The sequence below is a fragment of the Dendroctonus ponderosae genome, unplaced genomic scaffold (assembly GCF_020466585.1).
Source record: "Dendroctonus ponderosae isolate FM_Combo_2020 unplaced genomic scaffold, Dpon_F_20191213v2 Dpon_F_20191213_6, whole genome shotgun sequence".
Lineage (NCBI taxonomy): Eukaryota > Metazoa > Arthropoda > Insecta > Coleoptera > Curculionidae > Dendroctonus > Dendroctonus ponderosae.
Window position 1 is genome coordinate 10,739,686 of NW_026018814.1, and position 20,957 is coordinate 10,760,642.

The 20,957-nt window shown below is 32.1% G+C and overlaps 1 protein-coding gene and 2 long non-coding RNA genes across 3 annotated transcripts in view; 2 read left to right on the forward strand and 1 right to left on the reverse strand.

The window, feature by feature from the left end:
* LOC109545153 (serine protease filzig) overlaps window positions 1-19,764 on the reverse strand; it is a gene marked incomplete in the record, with an annotated part of 29,050 nt that extends 9,286 nt beyond the window's left edge. The window contains 6 exon segments of the mRNA XM_048667382.1: window positions 15-176; window positions 2,119-2,245; window positions 2,378-2,551; window positions 3,533-3,721; window positions 16,759-16,938; window positions 19,537-19,764. Of these exon segments, the coding sequence (XP_048523339.1) occupies window positions 15-176; window positions 2,119-2,245; window positions 2,378-2,551; window positions 3,533-3,721; window positions 16,759-16,867 (761 nt within the window).
* Window positions 1-20,957, forward strand: part of LOC125504835 — a 108,890-nt gene that overhangs the window by 31,196 nt on the left and 56,737 nt on the right. The window contains exon 2 of the long non-coding RNA XR_007281731.1: window positions 9,828-9,900. This is a non-coding gene — a long non-coding RNA (uncharacterized LOC125504835). The remainder of the gene's footprint in view (window positions 1-9,827; window positions 9,901-20,957) is intronic.
* LOC125504834 lies at window positions 2,525-4,941 on the forward strand. Its single transcript, XR_007281730.1, has 2 exons — window positions 2,525-2,630; window positions 4,739-4,941. It is a non-coding gene; the product is annotated as an uncharacterized LOC125504834 (long non-coding RNA).

Below are 20,957 nucleotides of genomic sequence, written 5' to 3' on the forward strand. Positions count from 1 at the left end.
AAGCCGGCTCTTACCGGAACATCGGTTGCTGTAAAGTGGGCACTGGAGTGTAAATTAGCCCTGGATTCGGTACCGAAGAATGCAAGATGGGTGCAAATGTTTCTGCATATCGCATTGTAGTTTGCTCGTCTCCATAAAGAGTGGTTAGTTTATTGTCAGTGGGTCTGTTTGATGAGCTGCAATAAATTGGGTGTTATTTTAATTGCAGATGTATTTTACTTACATAATTCTTTGCCGGTAGTGTCAGATTTATTCTACGCATTTAAAACGTATTAAATCTATGCATTTTTTTTAATTTAATTTAAGACTGGGAAAACTGAGTCGTCAGTAAAAATGCACAGCACAAAAAGCTAACCCAATATGAGGCGGTTTATAACGTAAAAAATTTAGAAAAACAACGCTGAACGAGCGTTTAACACGCTTGTTTAAATTAAAAATTGTTCGAAATTCTTCTGTTTTAATTTAATTTTCATAAAGTTGTGTGGTGAATACGGTTGAAAATATGTTTGCTGATAATGGTGCATAATAAAGAAATCCATTTGAAATTTACGTTTTCACTTGCTGAACGGTAAATTTTGGGCAATTGAAAATCAAGAAACAACTAAGAGGACAATTATTTTTTTAATTAAAAATACTGACATGCTTGTTATCACATAAAATTGCGTCGTGTAGTGTTGAAAAAACGAAACAATGTGGTTCTAAATAAAAATGCGTTGAATCAAATTTTGCATCATGAAATTTGATATGATATCATCATATCAAATTAAATATATTTGAGATATCAAATTATATCTAAAATCTCAGTTTTAGTAACTATTTAATTTAAGAAAGTAATTCGAAATGTTTTTGCAATAATTCTTAGTTTGATGTTTTGTTTTTTACATTTTTAAAATTGATGAATTATTCTGTTTATCATATATTTGAGTATGACAGTTTCTAGGTCGCGTTCAACCTAATAAGCTTTAGGTTCCGGCACACTTTCACTAGCGTTATTACTATCTTCAAACAACTGTTTCTGTTCCTTTTAGTGTTAACCAATAATTTTTTTACTTACTAATAGCTAATAGGAAATTCTTTTACATTTTCCTCTTTGCTGTAAACCCTGTTTGATAAGGTTAAAGCTTTTGTTAGCTCTCTACTTATTTTATTTGTAGGTGTTTTTTGTGATTCTGTCTTTAGTTGTGTAGTGAATGTCTAAGGAAAATAATAAATTAAGCAAGTCATTTTTGCGAACTATGAAAAATGTATTTGTCTTTGATTTTATTGTTAAGTCTTTAAATATTTTTAACATCAGATGTTTTTCTGGGAGTGTAAATGTGATACAAATGTAATTATACCCGAATCAAAGTTTCTATTGGCACTGCTTTGGAATCCATTTGCTACAAGCAAGTTGAAGATAATTCGAAATTAGACTGAAATTAATGATAATTGAGAACATTTTATATAGGTTTAGATCGAAAGTAAAGCGAATGCTTTGAAGCAGAGTACAAAAAAGCAATGATGATGAATTGCGTTCGTTTATTGCCGAGTCACCGTTTCTTCGTTAATTTTTTTATTAGATTGATTCACTTTCTTGCATTAACGCCGAGTGAAATAAACAAGCTTTTACTTGTGCCCATTGAAGACATTGATGTGATCATATAGTGAGCATCAATTTTTGTCTAATTTAGAACGCAATAATGTAGACATGAATGCTTTTTAGTAATTCCTCATGTAGGAACTATCACTGTCTAGACCTAAAGATAATTTCTGCTTCGCTTAAATATTTAGTTAAACAAAAAATAATTGAATGATATTTGTTGTTAATTTTAAAACACAAAAATTAAATTTATATAATAGTACCGTAAAGTGAGCAAAAAAATAAATTTTAAGCAATATTTTTGAGTGCTTGAATAATGATATGGATATGGTTGATATTGTGAACTGTGAACACTATTGTGCATGCAATGCATTGAAAAAAAAACCTTATGTTTGCACAAAACCAACAAAACAGAATATCACTTTAGTTATTTTGACTTTTTATATTTTTGAGACTGATCTTGAAAAATTTGAAAAAGTATTTTAATATGTAGGTCGCCTTATAAAAAATAGGTCTTCGAAAATTTGATCATGTGTTACCTGAAGGAGTTGGATATAATTTCATTATCCTCATCACTCAGTGTTGTGGCCCAATTTGAATCTAAATGTGTGTCAATGTGGGCACCATTATCACTTCCAGTTGGTAAAACACCTTGACCATCGTCACCTGAAATTTATGTATTTAAGCAAATTTATTTTTGACGGACTTGTAACAAAATAAATTGCTCAAATTGATTAATGAATTTTGAGAAAAAAAATGATAGAAATCATAGAATAGTGTTTCTCTTTTTCTATTTACCGGAAAATGGTGGGTGTCCGCCTAACAACGAAGCCGCAATCTGGGAAACGCCATTAGATGTAATATCGAATACGGGTGTTGTTCTGTGGGTTGTTGACATTATTGTGTATAATTTATTGTCTAACGTCGTTATGCCAGGATAATCTTGTGYCAAAAAGTCTCCTATCATCTCATCTGAAAAATATCAAACGAMTTACTTTTCTRTTTCAACATATGTTTTTAGCGCATGTTAGCATGATTTGTGGACTTGGTGGTAATTAATTTTAGACATTATATTAAGTTTTATATTTGGCAATGTTATGGTAAAACCTTTTTATCAAATGTAGCTGTAAAACAAACTTAAATAGATTTTAAAATATTTAATTTTTARTTGGCCAGWATTTTTGGTTCTCTTCATTTTACCTCAGTGTTTTAAACACACAAAGTACAGTTGCTTTAAAAATGAAAATTTCAGWGCTTATTGTGCGTTATTTAGCTGATTTTAGCGCTACGCATSAAATAACATTCCAAAATAACTTCCGTTCTCAATTTCCTTTTTAACAGATTTTATCTCAAGTTATTCAGGTAATATTTTATGATCATTAAGCTCCCTATAATAATATTAATTATAAGGTAAATTTCCATAGCAATTTTAATTGCTGCGTCCTTTCAAGACCATTTTCTGCCAATCTCGAACGTGTATTTGTTGGTTGTTAGTATTCTACAGTTGTTAATTGAGTACAAAGGTTCCTTCACTGGTTTTTCATTGAGTTTCTAAGAYCGGTTTTAGATCTTAGATTTATCTTGCATTYAGCAACTTTTTAAGTTCTTACAAACAATATTTATTCTATSAATGTAAAGCTTTCAACAATTATTTTAGATTCTCTATCAAATTTTATCTTATCTTCTTATCAAAAATTGYTCATAATCATAACAAATTTTGAGGTTGAGGGAAAAGTTYAGAAAATATATGAGTTTGTATGGCAAGAACCATACAAACTGGGGAAAAAACTGTGTTGTCGATACAAATTTTCAATSTGGTTTTTGCTCAAWATGCAATTCAAGCTTCTGAAAAATGTTTGTAAACGTTTTGAAATAAATTATATTTTATTTTATAATGGTGCGGTAACTTTGGCATTGTCTTCGGATTGCCTTTAAATGCAATTTTCGACTTACCCTTTGAGAGCTGACARCAAGCACCAAATAAAAAGCCATCCATGCAGGCTCCAACTACCTGTCCATTTCTTTGGGCGCATTCATGGTTGAACATGCAAACATTTGGGCCACCRGGTGGATTTACAGGCGTTTTGGTCGCTTTGCAAAATTTCGGTGTTATCCGATATCCACCAAATAATTTTCTTGCTTCTGAAACATWCAAAAAAATTCTTATTTAAAACTTGCTAGACGGTTTTTTGGTATTGGCTTTTAAATAAAACGACTAATTTTGTTTTGAAGCAGCTTTAAGTGCATGTCTCATTTTTTTTATTTCGTTTTGCTCATTGATTATTCGCAAGTTTGGGGCTTCACATTTTATTGTAGATTAATAGAAATACATTTAAAATTTCTTGCGATGCAGCTGCAAGTTTTTGCATTTCTTCAACCTGCAAGTAATTGCAGTTTTACTGCATGTTGCGAACATTTAGAAACAATCGACATAAAATCCAATAGAAACGTTCTATCCACCCACGTAAAAGCTGGAAAATATATTAGATTGTTCGAATCATTCTGTCCACATACAATGCAGTAAAGATGCCAATTCTCACAAAAGAAATTGTAAACTGTAATATTGCAGTAAAACGAAAACGGGTATGACGCTTTTGCGTTTTAATAAAATAATAAATTCTAGTAAATGTAGGAGGTTTCAGTTGTCTAGATTAAATTTCTTTCATTTCATGTGCTTTTGTGTCTCAGTTCCTGTTTCTGCTACCTAAAAGAAAGTAAGCAGATGTGCCGATATAGAAGAAGAAGGCTTAGAAATCGAACAATAATTTAACATATGTTAAAATTAATTAATTTCCTATTCTTATGCAAAGCGTTTATATATAAGAAATAACTTTCAAACTGCAATTTTTTAAACTTAATAAATCTTGCGATTGCTTTAGAAATCTGAGTTCTATATTTTTATCTTGATCAGATAAACTATTTTTTCAATTTTATTGAATTTTTCTGTTTTCAGGTTTCGACAAAAAAAAATATTTCGTTTACTATTATTGCTATTATTTTCATTATTCACTTGTTATTCTTGGACTTTCCTGTGTTCCGACTCAAAAGTCCATTTATTTATTATATGGGCAGCTAATATTGTACAAACATACAAAAAGTCTGCATTATTTTCTATTACCCCGTAATTTGCGTTATTTCCTGTGATTGTTTACCTTTCAGACCCTTAGGAGTTCTTTGTTCCAACGAATAAAAAAATACAGCAAACCATCCGGGTACATTAGGATCAGCTTCCTGGTAGAGCAATTTTGAGTTAATGGATGCTTTAGTTGAAAACCCTGTGCCCGAGGGAAATATAGGAAGGTCGCAGACCTTTTAAATTTTCTATGGATTGTATATTATTTGTAATATATGTATTTTGATTAGCTCGCTTTTGCAAATTCGTGCTCTAGAAGGTATCTTAAATAATATTCTCAATGATCTATAGTCAACAGATGACGTTTTACTCTCAAAACCTTGTAAGTAGGTCCTTAGCAATCTATTTTAAATTTTGTTTGGATCTATCGGATTCATTTTCAAGCAGGGACCCAAAACCTTAAAAAAGGGAGGGGATCAGTTCTTCAACTACATTTACTATTCGTAGTAACGAAAAAGTTGCTAATTTAAATTCCAAATTTTAAGAAAAAGCAGTTCAAAGCAGCAGAAAAGTCTTTAGAAAGTTGAGGTATTGCCATAAAAATCATTTCATCAGATATTTTTGGAGATTGACGCTATTTTCCAATCTCATTCGAATATGGACGGGCAAGCAAATTTATAGAAATTGAATAAAAGAAGTACTTTTAAAATTGCAGGAATTTACCAGAGCATGGCCAGTAATGTACTGGTTAAATCGTCAATTTTTTACTCGTTTGGTCCCATTTCTTCGCACAATTTCGTTTGAGTGTACGCAAATTAGGTGCGCTGGTGAATTCACTTTCAGTGCACGTCGTCGCTTTTAATTCACTTCACTCGAACTGTGGTGGTCTCAAAAACCGTTCTCATTTACATGACCATGGTCGTTGTATCTGCGTTTCTCTTTTAATCGTAGCTTGTTAAGGAAGCGACATTATTAAAATAACTAATAAAACACTTGAAACTCACTCGAATAAAGCAAAGACGCTATTTGACTCGAACACTTTTGAAATAGCCAGCAGGCAATGTTTATGGAGTAAAATAAGATATGGTAAAAGTATAACTTGCTAGGAACAGCATGTTGAACTACTGTTCCTAGCAAAACATATTTCTTAATCTTTTAAAGTTTGTTTAAGTCGAAGATAGAGAAGGTGATACTCTTTAAGGCAAGTTTTCTTTTGCTGTAATCTAGTTTTTTTTTCTGTTTCTATTTAAGCTGGTCCGTTTACACGTGTTCTCATTTCTAGGACAATAGGTCAAAAGGCAAGACTTGCTTGCTTTCTTGGATTCAACTGTATGTATTTCTTTATTCGCGGCGAATATCCAGTTCCATCATAAGTTAAATCTACAACAATAAGGTTTTTCAAAATTCTGAAGTAGTATTTTCTACGTTTGTAAGTGAAACTAAACTGCTACCAAGCAAGTCCAATCCATCTGTAATTCCTTTCCATGAAACGTATCTTCAGTTCCAGAATCCTATATTTTCAAATAATGGATGCGATTCTTCATCTGAAGCTCTCATTTACTAATTACTATGGAACAGCTCGAAACATTTCATGGATGTAAAATATTTCGACTCCTTCTGTATGTGCTCCTTTTCTAAACATGGTAGATTGAGGATGATTGAGAAATCCTTTCGAAAGATGCAGCTGCTCAAATATTATGTCATTTTCCTCATCGTCATCTAAAGTGAAATAGTAGCATTCCATGTATTTCCGTCTGTACTATTTCATTTGCAGCGCAAAACGAGTTGAAATGAGTTCTGCAATATTTCCTGATATTCCCTAGCGACCAACTTCTACCGTTGGCGTCGTCTAAAAAGAAAATCACAAAGCCTGAAGTTTACGGTATGCGGCTTTAAATCGAAAATACGGGGGCTGAAAATATGCTAAAGTTTAAAGCGAAGGCAGATTTACCTCTTACGTTGCCATTAAATTTCGTTAACCATTTTCTAGCGACGACTTAAAATGCCCTTCAGGCAAATAAAGAAGTATAAGTCGAGAGTAGTGGAAAATGCAACGTGCTTATCTGATGTTTAGCACAGTATTCACATTAAGAGTTATTTGTGTTTGTTTTCTTGTAAAGGGTGTTCCAATAAGAACGACGGCTTTAAAACCTAGATAAAACATATATATTTGTTGCATAAGTTTGAAACATGTATTGAAAAATGAAGTACACATCATGAGGTTAATCATGAATGGAATAACGTCGGACAAATGACCGCCTCAGCATTGGTGGCATAAACGTGCTCTTTTCATGCAATTTTCAAGGACTGTAGCTCATAAATTTTGGGGTATTTCAGTGAAGCAGCGTTGAATTTTATCTTTGAAGGCTTCAAGCGTTGTTGGTTTGTTCCCATACGCTTGTGACTTTAAAAAACCCAAAGAAAAAAGTCCGAAGGCTTTAAATGTCATGATCTGGGCGGCCAATGCCGATCTCCAAAACGAGAAATAACACGACCAGGAAAGGACTCGTGCAGTAATTCCACAGTTTCTCTGGCTGTATGGCATGTTACACCGTCATGTTGAAACCACATGTTGCTGAGATTCATATTTTGCAATTTTGGCACAAAAAAGTTAGTTTTTGACATTTCACGATAACGAACACCTCGACGACTATTGCTTGACCAACTGCATTTTCGAAGAAAAATGGTCCGATGATGCCTCCAGCCCACAATGCACACCAAACGGTGACTCTTTTTGGATTCATCTGTTTCTGAACGATCATCACTCGTGGATTTTCGGAACCCCAAAATCGACAATTTTGTCTATTAACGAAGCCATCAAGATGAAAATGGGACTCGTCACTAAAGATGATTTTCGTTGAAAAATGACCGTCCAATTGTCGTTGTTCCAAAATCCAATCAACAAAAGCTCTTCGTTGCCCATGGCTTTAGCTCTTGAGCTAATTCAACTTCGTACGCATGAAACTTCAAACCTTTTGTAAAAATTAGATGCATAGTGGTGGTGGAAACTTTCCTGAGCTCTATGCCGACTTGATGTATTGGGCTTTCCTCAACATTTACACATACTGCTGCTATATTTACAGTCGAGTGACCAGGACGAACGCGTGTTTCTGTTTTCACTTCATTAACAGACCCAGGAATTTGAACACCCTTTATAATGATTTTTTTTATGTTCGATAGCGTGAATTACTTCCGAAATAAGCTCAGTTTGTGTTAGAGCATAGTGTTCATAATCTAGAAATAGTGCTGATTTTCTTTTAGTTTACAAGACGTATTCGGGAGGTCGTTTTTGCAATTTTTTCACTGCAATTTTTTTAACTGTTGTTACTTCTTTGTCATAAAAGAATATAAAATGTGAAAAAAAGGTTTTTCACAGGATTACAGCGTTAAATATTTAAATCTAACATTTTCTTAGGAAAATCGAGGCCCGCGACTACCGAAGTACATTTAAAGTACTTTTAGACATTATAAGCAATGCCTTGTACCATTAGATAAGAAAACCCATCTTGACGTAATTAACAATATAAATGACACTCTATATCATCAGAAAAAAAACAGTTTTATTTGAAGATTTAGCGAATGAGTAGGTCTCTTTTCCATCTTCAGTGCTCTTTTTCATCTTCCACAACGCATTACTCCCACTATGTTGTAATAACTTGAATTGGGGATTCAAGCTATGCTTTTAAATTTATATTCGTCTTTTTAAAATCGCCTATTTTTCGTTGCCAACACAAAGTTTAATTTGTGTGCACCTAAGTGATTGCCGAGCTGAATGGTTGACGAAGAGCAGCAAAATAAAGAAACAAAAAATATATACTAAAAGTGATAATTTATTTCTGAAATTAATTGGACTTAAATATAAATGCGTTAACTTATCCCTTGTTACGCGCTTGTGTTTAACAATATAAGGAATTTTTCGTTCGCAAGATTTTTTTCAAAATTTGCTTTTATAACATATTAATCGTCAACGTCAAATTCATTTATAGTGAAAATGTTCGGTTTCAGCTATTAGACAAACTACCATACACGGAGAAAAACGTTTTTCGTTCGAAAATTGTGCCTAAAAGCCAAATACTTTATTTTTTTATGTATCTAATAGTCAAATTCGTTTTTTTGTCATGTACGATTTCCAATTAATATAGAAAAATAGAATCTATTGATGAAAGCGGATTTAGCAGTAGTGTGAGGTCTTCCATAATATTCGGATTATGTGCGAAGTAGGAAGAGAAGTTCAGTAAGAAATTCAGATGCCCACAGAAATTGCTCTTCAACCTCTTGCACTATTCAAAGCTTCTTTGCGGTCAATGTTACCATTCTACTTTTGTTATTATGTATAGTGTATTTATTGCTGTGAATCGAAATGAATTACAAAATTTAGAGCATTATCATAAGTATAAAAAATTTGCAAGTATATTGACTTTATTAAATTTGAGAACGTGACGGAAAGAAATTGAAGACTAAATTAAGCACAACCATAAATCACTAGGTGTGCAATCTCACAAATTTGGGTTAGCAATTGCAAATATCTTCGAGCTTTATGCCAATAATGCTGCTACAAGTGTTCAACTTTCACCAGCTAAGGTCACTGGCAATGTCAAGGTGTTTCGCTTTGATCGATTAGTTTGCCATTCTTTCAATGCAAATAGGTTTCCGATTGAGTTCCGTAGTATATTTGATTGTCAGCGCCTATTATTTATAATAGAGGAAATGTTGGGTAGAAAAATGGACATTCTATTTTAAGAATTTACACTTTAGGTTGCGTCGATCTGGCTCGGATGATTTAGGTTTTATTAAGGCCATTGGCTCGTGTCTTGGCGACATAACTCTAGAGCTATTGAGGCTTTTGAAGCCATTTCGGAAATTTATTGTGGTATAAGTGAGCCCCAGGCAATTTTCTTACATTTATTTTATTTATAAGATAAATATAACGCCCAGAGATTATTCTCACAAAGCTCATATTTCTCACATGATAGCCTAACGTTGAAGTTACAATATATTTTCGTGCGAAGTCTGTTTTATCTAAATTTTTGCCTTTGGTAAATGATTCGTGTCATCATGAATAGCAACATAATAACGTAATTTAGTTAAATTGATTTGGGTCAGTTGCTGTTTGCAAAAATAGAAATAGAATTTTGGAAGATAACTTGAGTAATTTCATTTATTAACTTCTTTCAGAAAGATCAAGTAAGATGTTCGGGTGCGGATGTAGCGACGGGGTGGATTTATCTGAACTCATCAGCATTGGAAGGTAAGATTTTGATTAATACATAAATATAATATCTGGCACTCAAAACGGAAAACAATTAACAAACTGATCATTTCCAGCATAAAATATGCTAGAAATGTTGCCAACTGCAACCTCTTAACCCACAATTCAGCTTCTGCTATTTTCGTGCTGTTATCAAACTTTTGTAACGGAGGTTTGGGTGTGTGGCTTCGCCATATCCCCATGACTTATTCACTTTCTAACTGAGTCAGAGTTGTTTTGTGTTATCAAAAAGTTTTCGGTTAATTTGCGCTAATTAAGCCAAAAATACAGGTAGCTGAAGTAAATTTTGCTCAAAATAAAACGATACATTTTTGCTTCCGGAAAGAGAAAATCTTTGTTATGAGGTTTCAAAGCCCTCGTTATTTGTCCAAATTGCACGCGGCGGACTTCCCTTATTCTGCTAAAGGCCATTTTACGAGCTGATAATGCCCTGAAAAGCTTCCGGTTTCAGAAAGATTATTTCAGTTAGAACTGAACATTTTTAAGCATTTAAAATATTTTCCAAGAGTTGCTGGTTGTCTGATGAAATTTCAGAATTACTTTCTGTTTTCAGGAGGTCGAAGGGAAATTTTGCATGTAATTAACAATCTTTATTGGTACCTAATTAATTAAACTCCAATTAATTGCTGCAAAAATTTTCGATTAATATTTTCTAAATATGTTTCTCGTCTCTTTGTTTTTAATTCATTCTCGTTGTTTAATGGTGAAATCTGCCTTAAACAAACTTTAGATCATATTCAGCTCAATTATGTATATTTATATCTGACAACCACACACCTTAAATGCCATTTAATAGAACAGCAATATGAGGAAAGTAAGTTTATGACGCTCTGGAATCCTTTAATAATTAATTAGAGAAATTAAAATAATACATTAAATACTTTAATCAAACATCTTGAGAACACCCAGTTTACAAAATATAAATGTTAACTTTCAGCTCGTGGCATTTTTGATATTAGAATAATATAAAATCAAATATGTAACATTTACCAGAAGCACTAAGGTCGTTTGAAAGCTAAATTACTTTATTTCCATTTAATTTGTAATTTATTATTTAGATTTTACGGTACAATTTGTTGAATATTTGAATGACTAAAATTAGCCTCAATGTAATTATAAATATAAATAGGAAATTCCCAGAAATTAGTACATTGCAGATGGATTTACTGTTTAATTAAATTCTATTTAATGAACGGCTTCTATTCAGAACATACAAATTTCCCGGCGAAAATTGTATTTAATGTTCAGCTCATCAACAGGCAAGGTTCAAAATTGGTAAATAATCGATCAGAATTTTGCTTTAATACAATGTGGATTACTATGAAATAAATGTGAATTTTGGCCACATTTGCATGCTAAACTTGATAAGATTATATCAAAATCCTTATAAATATATATTAAGTTAACTAATTTGTTAGCTGCCAGGTATTTGTGTTGGGCTTAATATCTTAGTCATTACTTTGGGTGTGGGAACATTAAATATTAGTAGTACAGGATTAAATTCACTGCTCTTTAAACAATGAAGCGTTTTCATGTGGACCTCATTTTGGAAGCTCATTAATTTTTATCAATTTTAAACACGATCGTAAGGTAGAAAATTACGTTCAACAGTCAAAGTGTCTCAGTTAAGTGAATAAAACAAAGCGTGTTGATTGGCAGAAAATTATAATATTGCCAAATATTGCATGCACACTGAATTAATTGCCCGAAAAACCTAATGTAATATTGTAAATGCAATTTGCTCCCATAACCCAAGAGCGAGTAATTAAGAAATGTTAGCTTGAAAAACATTTATTTATCTTTATCGCCTCTAAGCAGACAAAATTAATCTTTATTACACTTTCCTGTCGTGTTTGGAAAACCAATTTCACCGGTACAGAACCTAAAGCAGGAGGAGACAATGTCAACAGATTGTAGTAGTAAACTCGAAATTATTCATTTAAATCATCTAACTGTTTCTCAGAGAGAAATGAGCACTTGAGAAGGTTGAAATGCGTCATTGGAACGCATTTTGCGGGCTCAGATAAAAATCCACGTCTTTATTGTAACTTTCTCTTTTATTCGTCGAATTACATCTGGTGTAAAAGGCGAGCGATGATTTCATTCAGGTCTTTATGATTTCTGCATTGTTTGGCGAAATGATCATGCCAATTTTAATTTTAGATTTCTTGTGTGGTGTCGCATTCTTCTTCACAACCTAGATATGTGATTATATCCTTATTTTCACTTGAATATCATTAGTGCGCTCACAAGTGCGGGCAAGGAATAAAGAGAATTGTACTTACTTAACTTAAAGAAGTAAACCCAAGTGGCAATAATAAATGCAATAATTTTAACAGATCCTTTATTGAGACAAGTTGGAAATATTTATTATTAAAATGCTACACACTCAAAAAAAGGAATTAGCAGCATCCAGATAATAAACATCTGCCAAGTTCCTGCATTTAAAATTTGCGATTTTTTGAGGAGGGATTTAATATAATACAGATTGATGCAGAAAATGCATGCACAGAAAAAATATTTCTACCAAACAACAAATTCTAGCTGCCATTTTTTTATAGATTATTGTTTAATCCTATTAATATTTGCTGTTTGAAGTTGCCACTATTCGTTTATACCATAATGAATTTTGATACCACTTTTCAAACAAAAATACAAGTGGAGTTTTAGGGCCGAATTAACACTCATGCATATCAACATTACACCGTTCAAAGTGTGTGGTTCTTATATTCGCGTAAATCCGGCTTATATTATTTTAAATAGTTGTGAAAATTCTCGATTATTTAGTAATAAAACATTAAAATTAGATCAGTAAACTGTACATTACTACTACATTATGTCTGCACTTTTAAGACTCTTCTCGCACTTCAACTTCATTTCCCGGTAACATTTTCTAATACTTAAACAATTAAGCATTTTTATTTAAAGAAACATTTTATAACAACTTCTAAATTGCCAGATAAGTGCCTCATAAGTAGAAGTAAGTAGGTTGGTCGCGATCAGCATCAGTAATTTATAAAAATCAACACCATAACGTATGACAGGAAAGTGCTAATTCATGACTCTCAAATGAAATCGATCATTAGTTTCCGTTATTTTACTTACTTGTATCGTTAGTAGTTCAGTTGCAGTTGCAGCAAATACACGAACATCTTTTGGAAACCGATTGATCCATGTTGGAATATCCCTTTAAATTTAAATCAGTAGCCTCATTATTAAAATTGACGCTATATGTATGCTAATCGACAGCTAGTAAATAAGGAGGTCAGTTCTGGTATAATACGAGCCGAGGAATTTATAAATGTAACGTGTGGAAATATAATGTATTATTTAACAGTAAACTAGTCAAAAATTGATGCTAATTGTGCGATTTTTCATTCTACAGGATCGGCATCAGTTTGTAGGTGAAAAAAATCCGTTAACATAAAAGTTGCACTAGACAAATATTAAATGTTTGTTTGTTTAAGTAAAAGAAGAAATTAAGCAAAAATATTTGTTGTCAGTGGGACCCAAGAAATATACGCTAAATTTTTGTTACATAAATCGTTGGAGAGGAGCGCTAATTTCTCTGCTGCGTTCGAGTACCTATTAAATATCCTCTTTTCATTTTCAAAGGTTATTTCCATCTCACCTAACTCTTTGGTTGCTAAGTTGTTGCAATTATCTAAGAGATAAATTCGCTAGCATTAAAGGCAATATTATTCATTGTTTTCATGCTGTATGATGTTATGGATGGTTTCTTCAAAAATTCTCAATATCCTTTTTTTGTTTATTTTATCTTGAAATTGCTCTGAAATACCGAAAAAAGAATGAATTTGGCGAATTCGGTCTTGTTCTCTATTGCCCTCGTATAAATTATATTTAACTATAGATTACTAATAATTCGCTTATCTTTGCCCTCTTAGCCAATAGCTTTGCTCTGCCTGCTTTTCTAACTTCGTTTTTGTATTGTTTGAGGTTATCTTTGTTGTGAATTGTTCATTTCACTAACGTTGCTCACTTTTGACCTTTTCACGTCAAACGATCTGAAAGAATCTTAACCGGATGTTCCTTATATTAGTACGAATATTTACGTTCCCATTAAATATTAAATATATGACACTTTTTCTAAGATATTACAGTTAAAACAAGTCTATGATCTAAATGCCAGATAATTAAACAATTTTAAACTAGGTTTAACTTATTTAGTGCGGATCTGACTAATTCTAACAGTGTTTAATTATCAGGCTTCAGCTATAAAACGCGATGAACATTACAGTTTTATCTTACTGATTTGTGTTTACCTGCAAATTAAAATTAAATATTGAGATTTGTTATTTTGTAATTTGTCTTCAAATAAAACTGTTTAATGTTTGTTTAAGATTTTGGAATTATTACTTATAAATCGTATGAAAAATGAGCCTTCTAAAAATGTGCGTGTAAAAGTACAACTGGAAGCATGTTGCATATACTAATAATAGAGAACTGATTGATTCAAAAAAACTTCTCAGAAGATGCAGGCAACTTCTGTTTCACATACACATATTGTTAGTCAAATACTTATCTTTAGTAGGACGTCCCTCAAATTGTTATTTGAACTTTGCTTGCAGAAATTGATGAAAGTTTCAGTCAAATACTCATCGTAAATCAATATACATATTTCGTAAAAATATATTTTTTATTTATTTTAAGACATATTTTGTTGTAATTAAATGGCTCAATTGAGCATATTTTGCAGGAGCCTAATACTAGTGAGTGTTGCGATTTTTAATACACATATCATAGATATAGGCATTCTAGCATAAAATAAACTGCCTCCAACTTAAACCAGGCGATATCTCCTCGATGAGTCGATATCTGTTACCAGCTTATTTGTCGCTTCTAACTGTTCGGATATAATTAGAGATATCAGCTTAGAAGCAATGGGTATTTTCAACTTTTAACTTTGTCGATTAAGAATGATAAACTGCTATAGACATTACTCACCGTGTAAGCTTGTGGAGCTTTGTGAGTTTTTTGCTTGAGTTGGATTCTTGTTCAAAGAATAAAATTACATTTGACCAAGTGGCACAAACGCATGAAACGAAGTTATCTAGTTTTGAAACTCAATTATTTCCAATCATAATAGTATTTGAGAACTTAATATTTTTTTATTTTAAAAGTAATTCCATATTAATTTAAAATTTAAACGTATAAAAATATATGTAAAATAATGTAAAATAAAATAATGGGGTTTCAAAATTATTTTACCGTTTAAGGAAAATAAGCAGTTGAATATGCAGAACTTAATTCCTGCATTCAGTTTGGTACAACCAGGTAATAAACATTATATTTCAAAATTTCCGTAACTCTTTCAAAGGGCTTAACCATGATTTTAAAAAATTCGAAAAGTTACCATTATGGCGCTCTGAACTGTGATCAAGAGACATTTTTCACTAACATAAGACGGATAACGACTGCTTGCAAATATTGCTAAAATAAAACAGTTAATGATTGCGGTTCAAAAACATTGGAAACTCCAAATTTTTCATATTGAAAAACGTCCGCAACTGGGTGCCGGCAAACAAAACAGTTTTTTTAAACGTAGCAGTTAATTTAAGTGTTTTTATTTATAAAAAAGTTTTCAATGAACGCAATATTTTCGGGAAAATGTTAAATGATGAGGGAAATAGACAGTGAGTTGAAATTTTGAATATAAATGCACTTTCTGACTAAAACTCAAAGGCTTTTAATAGAGAACTAATAAAATCCTCATATCATAAATCTCAATTCAAACATGTAGATATTCTGAAGGCAGGGATCAACTTTTTATCATTTATTTTTTAACGTTGATACATTTTGCTTAAAATTTAATTTGATTCGCTGTTCTACCATTTTTCTGCAAAAACTAGAAAAGTAAAATAAAAATGGTCTATTTAAATAGCTATTTTAAATTAATTAATTTGCTGATTGACTTTAGAATGTTTAAATATATAATCGACCAAAATAACGAGACTTAGCAAACAACTTCACAAGTTTCCGATAAAAATGGTAACGGTGGATTTCCTCTTTCGTAAGTAATCTTTTATAGACAACACGTATTCGTTTTTTAAGTTATACTAGTCGTATAACTCTCTAACGTTAAGGCAAATGTCTATAAATTGTTTTTTTTTATTCTAATTTTTATCATTTTTTGTGTTGCTTGAAAAGTTTGCTTTTCATTAACTTTCATTCTTGAACTGGATCTCTAAGTTTAATCTTACAAATAAATTATCCTTAGATCACAACTGAAAAGTAACTAGATACAAATCTTTTTTAAACAGTAACGTATATCTGGGTTAAGCAAAATCCGTAAGTCAAGTTCATAGGTGAAATGTGGACTCACACAGGCCGTGGCATGTTATAGCCTTTCAAATTGCTAATTAACATTTTAGGGGAATCAATAGTTAACATTTTAATTGACATATCGTGCAATTTTTTGCCATGGTTCAGTGCGCCGACATCGTGCAACATCAATAATAATATCCATAAAGAACATGTATAATGAGAAATGTTTTCAGCCTCACTTAACAGTTGCTAAACGGTACTGTTCTTGTAAGACACTGATTGGTGGTTGTTAGATGAACATATGATTACTTTGCTTTCATGCCTGGGAATTGGCAAATATAGATTGGCATTTTTTGAAATCTCCATTAAGGAGTATGGAAAATCAGGTTTTCCAGCAATAAAAATCAACTAATGTAGGGCTTCAAGTCTCACAGCGCATCAATTTCTACATTTTGTTCGTACCACTTATATCAAACAAGCAAAGGAAAAACAAATCCTAGTACATGCTATAAACTATTCGAATACTGGTTTGGCAATTGAAGTACTACTTACCTCTAGTTCTGGTTATTCCACTTCTTTCGCTTACATCCGCAAGTGTCATTTGGAACACGTTACAGTAGAGGAAACATAATACAAAGTAGTTCCACGGAGAGTTTTTCATAATGGTAGTACCGGTCAATAGACGATTTGATGTTGGAAACTTGAAGTTTTAAAGTAGAGGGAAAACTTCCACTGTAAGGTAAATTCCTCAGTAGTTGGTACTGATTGTACTGAATTTTTTTCCGTATTTTAAGAACGAAGCACAATTTTATCTGCTTTTGTCGCAAATTTTATAATTTTTCTGAAGCAACTTACTATGTTTTTCCTTTAATTGTTTCAGCGCGGGGGCGATCTAGGGCTGTTAGAATGCCGCAATGTTGGTTTAGAAATTTCATAAATATTGCTATCAGTCATGTCCTAAAGGCCAATATTAACAGTGTTTTTTTTTTAAATATACCATAGTCAAGAAATGTGTCTATTTATATATTACCTATTTATTAAACCAGATACTTGTTATTGTATAATTGCTTAAATACTCAGGCGCAGATTGGCATAAACTTCAGGTAATTGATTAAATCCCTTCCATCCAGAATATACAAGAAAAGTAGCTTTTTTATAAAACAGGCAGCAAAATTAAAGAAAATCTAGTTAAAATGAAATTGACAATTAAAAATCCCTTGGAAAATATTTTAATAAAAGATGGTTTAAGACACTAAAGCACATTTCTGGTTTACAGTAAACTCAATTTAAATAATAATGATGCTCGTGATTCGAAAGTAGCTGAATTGAGGATCTTTAATTTGAGCAAGTTTCAAAGAAGCCTTAAAGGCGTCGCCTTAATATTACAAATGTAAAATACGAATTTAGTGGAGAAAATTGCTTTTCCAGTAAGCTTTCGGCTGCCAGCAACGTCGTCATAGTTTCAAGTGGCTTTTACAATTTTAGAAAAGTTTCAGGGGGCTTTTCACTTGCAACTTTCTGTTCGGCATCTCAAGCAGAGAAAATTGCTGCTCCGGTCTGTCGGCTTTCTGCTTAATTTTCCAAAAGAAACTTAGCAGTTTCGACAGCTTCAAGTAAATAATGTATAATGTCCAATAAACATCAATCAAGAAGAGTTGTGTTGAATTTAAAACCACTATAACGGTGGTCGTGGCAATGCATAAAACATTGAAATAAAATGACCAGAAGTAGGTTTAATTTTATAACGGCTTTTGATATTTGGGAATTTTGTAGGAAAATAACTCTCAGCAACAAAGGAAGTAAATGTTTTGCAAAAATCCTTTAGGACAAACTTGAATTTATTGATGTTTGGGTTTCACTTTCTTTTTACAACTTGCATTGGAAACGTAGAAAAAGGACATGAACATGAGAAATATTTGGAAGTAAAATTTAATCATTCAGTAATTATTTGAATCAATGAATCATTTGAATTATAAACAACAAAATATGTTTTAGATGATGGCGAGATGTTAATTGACTTGAGCATAAAAATGAACGCAATTTCTGATTTCTAAAAAATAGATCAGCAAAAATCAGCACTTAACTTTAATAAAATCGTTAATAAGAGACAACAGAACGGTTATTATGAAATAAAAATGATTTAACTGAACGGGAGGAGTGAGTTGAATTTCAAGCTATTAAAATAGAGAATTTCATGACATATTTTGTGAAATGAGTAATTTTTCTGTTCCTTTTTGACTTCGTTTTAAAACTTTTAAGTTAAGGTTTTTGAAATTGCATAAAGTTGTCGAATACATGTTGGTTTTCATTCATATAACACGCGCAAGGAAAGCAAGGACTTATTGAAAAATATAGTTATAGGGACCGCATGTGGTGACTAAAGTCACTTAATTTTGAGCTCAAATCAATGTGTTACTTTATTAATAGAATTATCTTCTGCAGATTAATTTTTTGTTTTAACAAATATGGAATGCAGTTGTTAAAATACGAATATGTTTATAAATTCACAGAACTTCATGCATAAAACTTGTATCGATTGATCATTGTTAATAATTTTCCATTTGTATAACTGAGCAGTTTTGAAATAAACGTTTCATGGTGTAGCAGTAGATTAATAATTTACTTTCTCGTCACTGACTTTAGTTTTAGATTCAGCTTGTCAATTGTTGATGCGTTTCTACTTCGGTCTCATAAACAGTTTTCTTCGTATGACCTCAAACATGAAAATCAAATGGCGTTAAATCAGGACGGCATAGTAAGTTGCTTTAATAAAAATGAGTAGTCAGTGGTTCGTTTAATTTCAAGCATTAACAGACAAAAAGAACGGATATAATATAAAGCAACTCAAATATTGAGAAAAATAATGAAGCAAAACACAATGATAATAGCAATCAAACTGAATTGAAAAAATATTTTAATTATTGCTTAAAAAATAACTATTTAATCTTTTGTTCTCTTACTATTTTATTCCTGTTGCAAATAAAAATTTGATATCAAAGATTATTTTATGCTAGTTTAATTTGTATTTTAGACTTTAAAGTATTCTTTGGTTTAAACTATTTGTGCGTTTCCCGTTCATTAAATAAATTCCAAGTGAAGTGAAATTTTAATCAAATATTCAAACATGTTAGATATTGAACTTGAGGGTGTGATCTTGTAAAATTGTGCAATCGTTTAAATACTTTTGTTTAATAATTATTTTTATTTTTCAAGTAGTTTATGTTTTCAACCGCTTACTAATATATTTAAAATACATTGAGCAGAAGCGCTAATGACTGAACCAGCAGATCCTTTTAGAATCTGGTGTCTAAAATTAGAAGAGAAACTCACGATCAATGTGGGTCCTATTAACGACAAATACAATCAGTACCAGAGGTACCCATCACCAAAAGAACAAACTACCTAAAAACGTCACTGGGTCTTTTTAGCACCTCCGCACCACATTCGATCGAGAAGCAATTTGATCGGTACTAGAAAGAGGCTAAAAGTGGTTCTTTCTCCGTGACAAAATCGGTACCCGATAGGCTCGTGCCGACGGTAGACTGAAGAATCTGTTTATGTATATGCTCTTGGTCAGCAGTACATCGGAAGTGGGTCAGTGGGTTAGCTTAGCGGGTCTTCCGCGTCGTTGATGGTATAGTTGGTGGGCTCGATGGTAATACACCTGCTACACATGTCGACGGCGAATGTCGAGGTCGTTCGTCCAAGGGAAATTTATCGATAAATCAGATTTTGTTGTCCAAGTATTTTCATTCACTCAGTATATGCATTTGTGTCTATCTGGTCAATTAATTTGTCTAGTAAACTGCAATTTTCCTTCTCTTTTAGTCTAGGATCGTCGGGAACATTATTTCAGTAGCATGACTTTTTCGAAAGATTTAGTCGAGGGATGTTATTTGAGCCAATCACTCTACACATTTCATTGGATTTGTTACAAGTTTTTTTTCTAATTACAAAAAGTTCTTTGCATCGGAATATCAATCACCCATGGGTGACTGTACGATGATACGTAAAATAAGCTTAAAGAGAAAAGTAAAAAAAAACACTGGCACAATTACTAAGAAGGATTCAATCGTTTTGATTAAGTATTTTCTTAACTTACTCCTTATTTTAACTTCAAAACTTCAATAAAAATGAAGTTTATTCTTCAAATGATATTGCACTTTTTATATTTGCACATTTTACTGCACTACCCGTCTGTGAGATTTTCTACATTAGTTGATACTTCCTAAATCGATCGAAGGCACCTTCAAAGTCAGCATGCGGAATTTAAATCATCTTCCTCCTGCATTTGCCGATGATTTTGTGCACTTGGCTCTGGGGCATCACTGAATTTTAAAGTTGATTGCTTCCTATTTGAATCTTCTACCTTGAGCTTTTTCTTTAAGAAATGTTGTCTATTTTTCTGATGTTAGGTAACACTTAGGAATCCCCCTGTAATTCTGGGTAAATGTTCTGCTTTTTTGTTCTGCTGTTTGTAAGAGACTCTCATATAATGCTATACCTTGACGTAAGGTAACATATATTTTATGGGGCAGAATTATAATCATATTACATTTATTATTATACAGGGTTGCTCATTAGTGCGTCAAAGTGCGATATCTCAGTAAATATGAAGTTTACAAGAAAATCCGTCCAACAAAAGTTTTTCACGTTTAAAAGGTCTACATTCTAAAATTACTTTCCAATATACAGGGTGCATCATAAACGTGTGGTAGTTACCAACTCTGGTTTTTTAAATGAAACCCCCC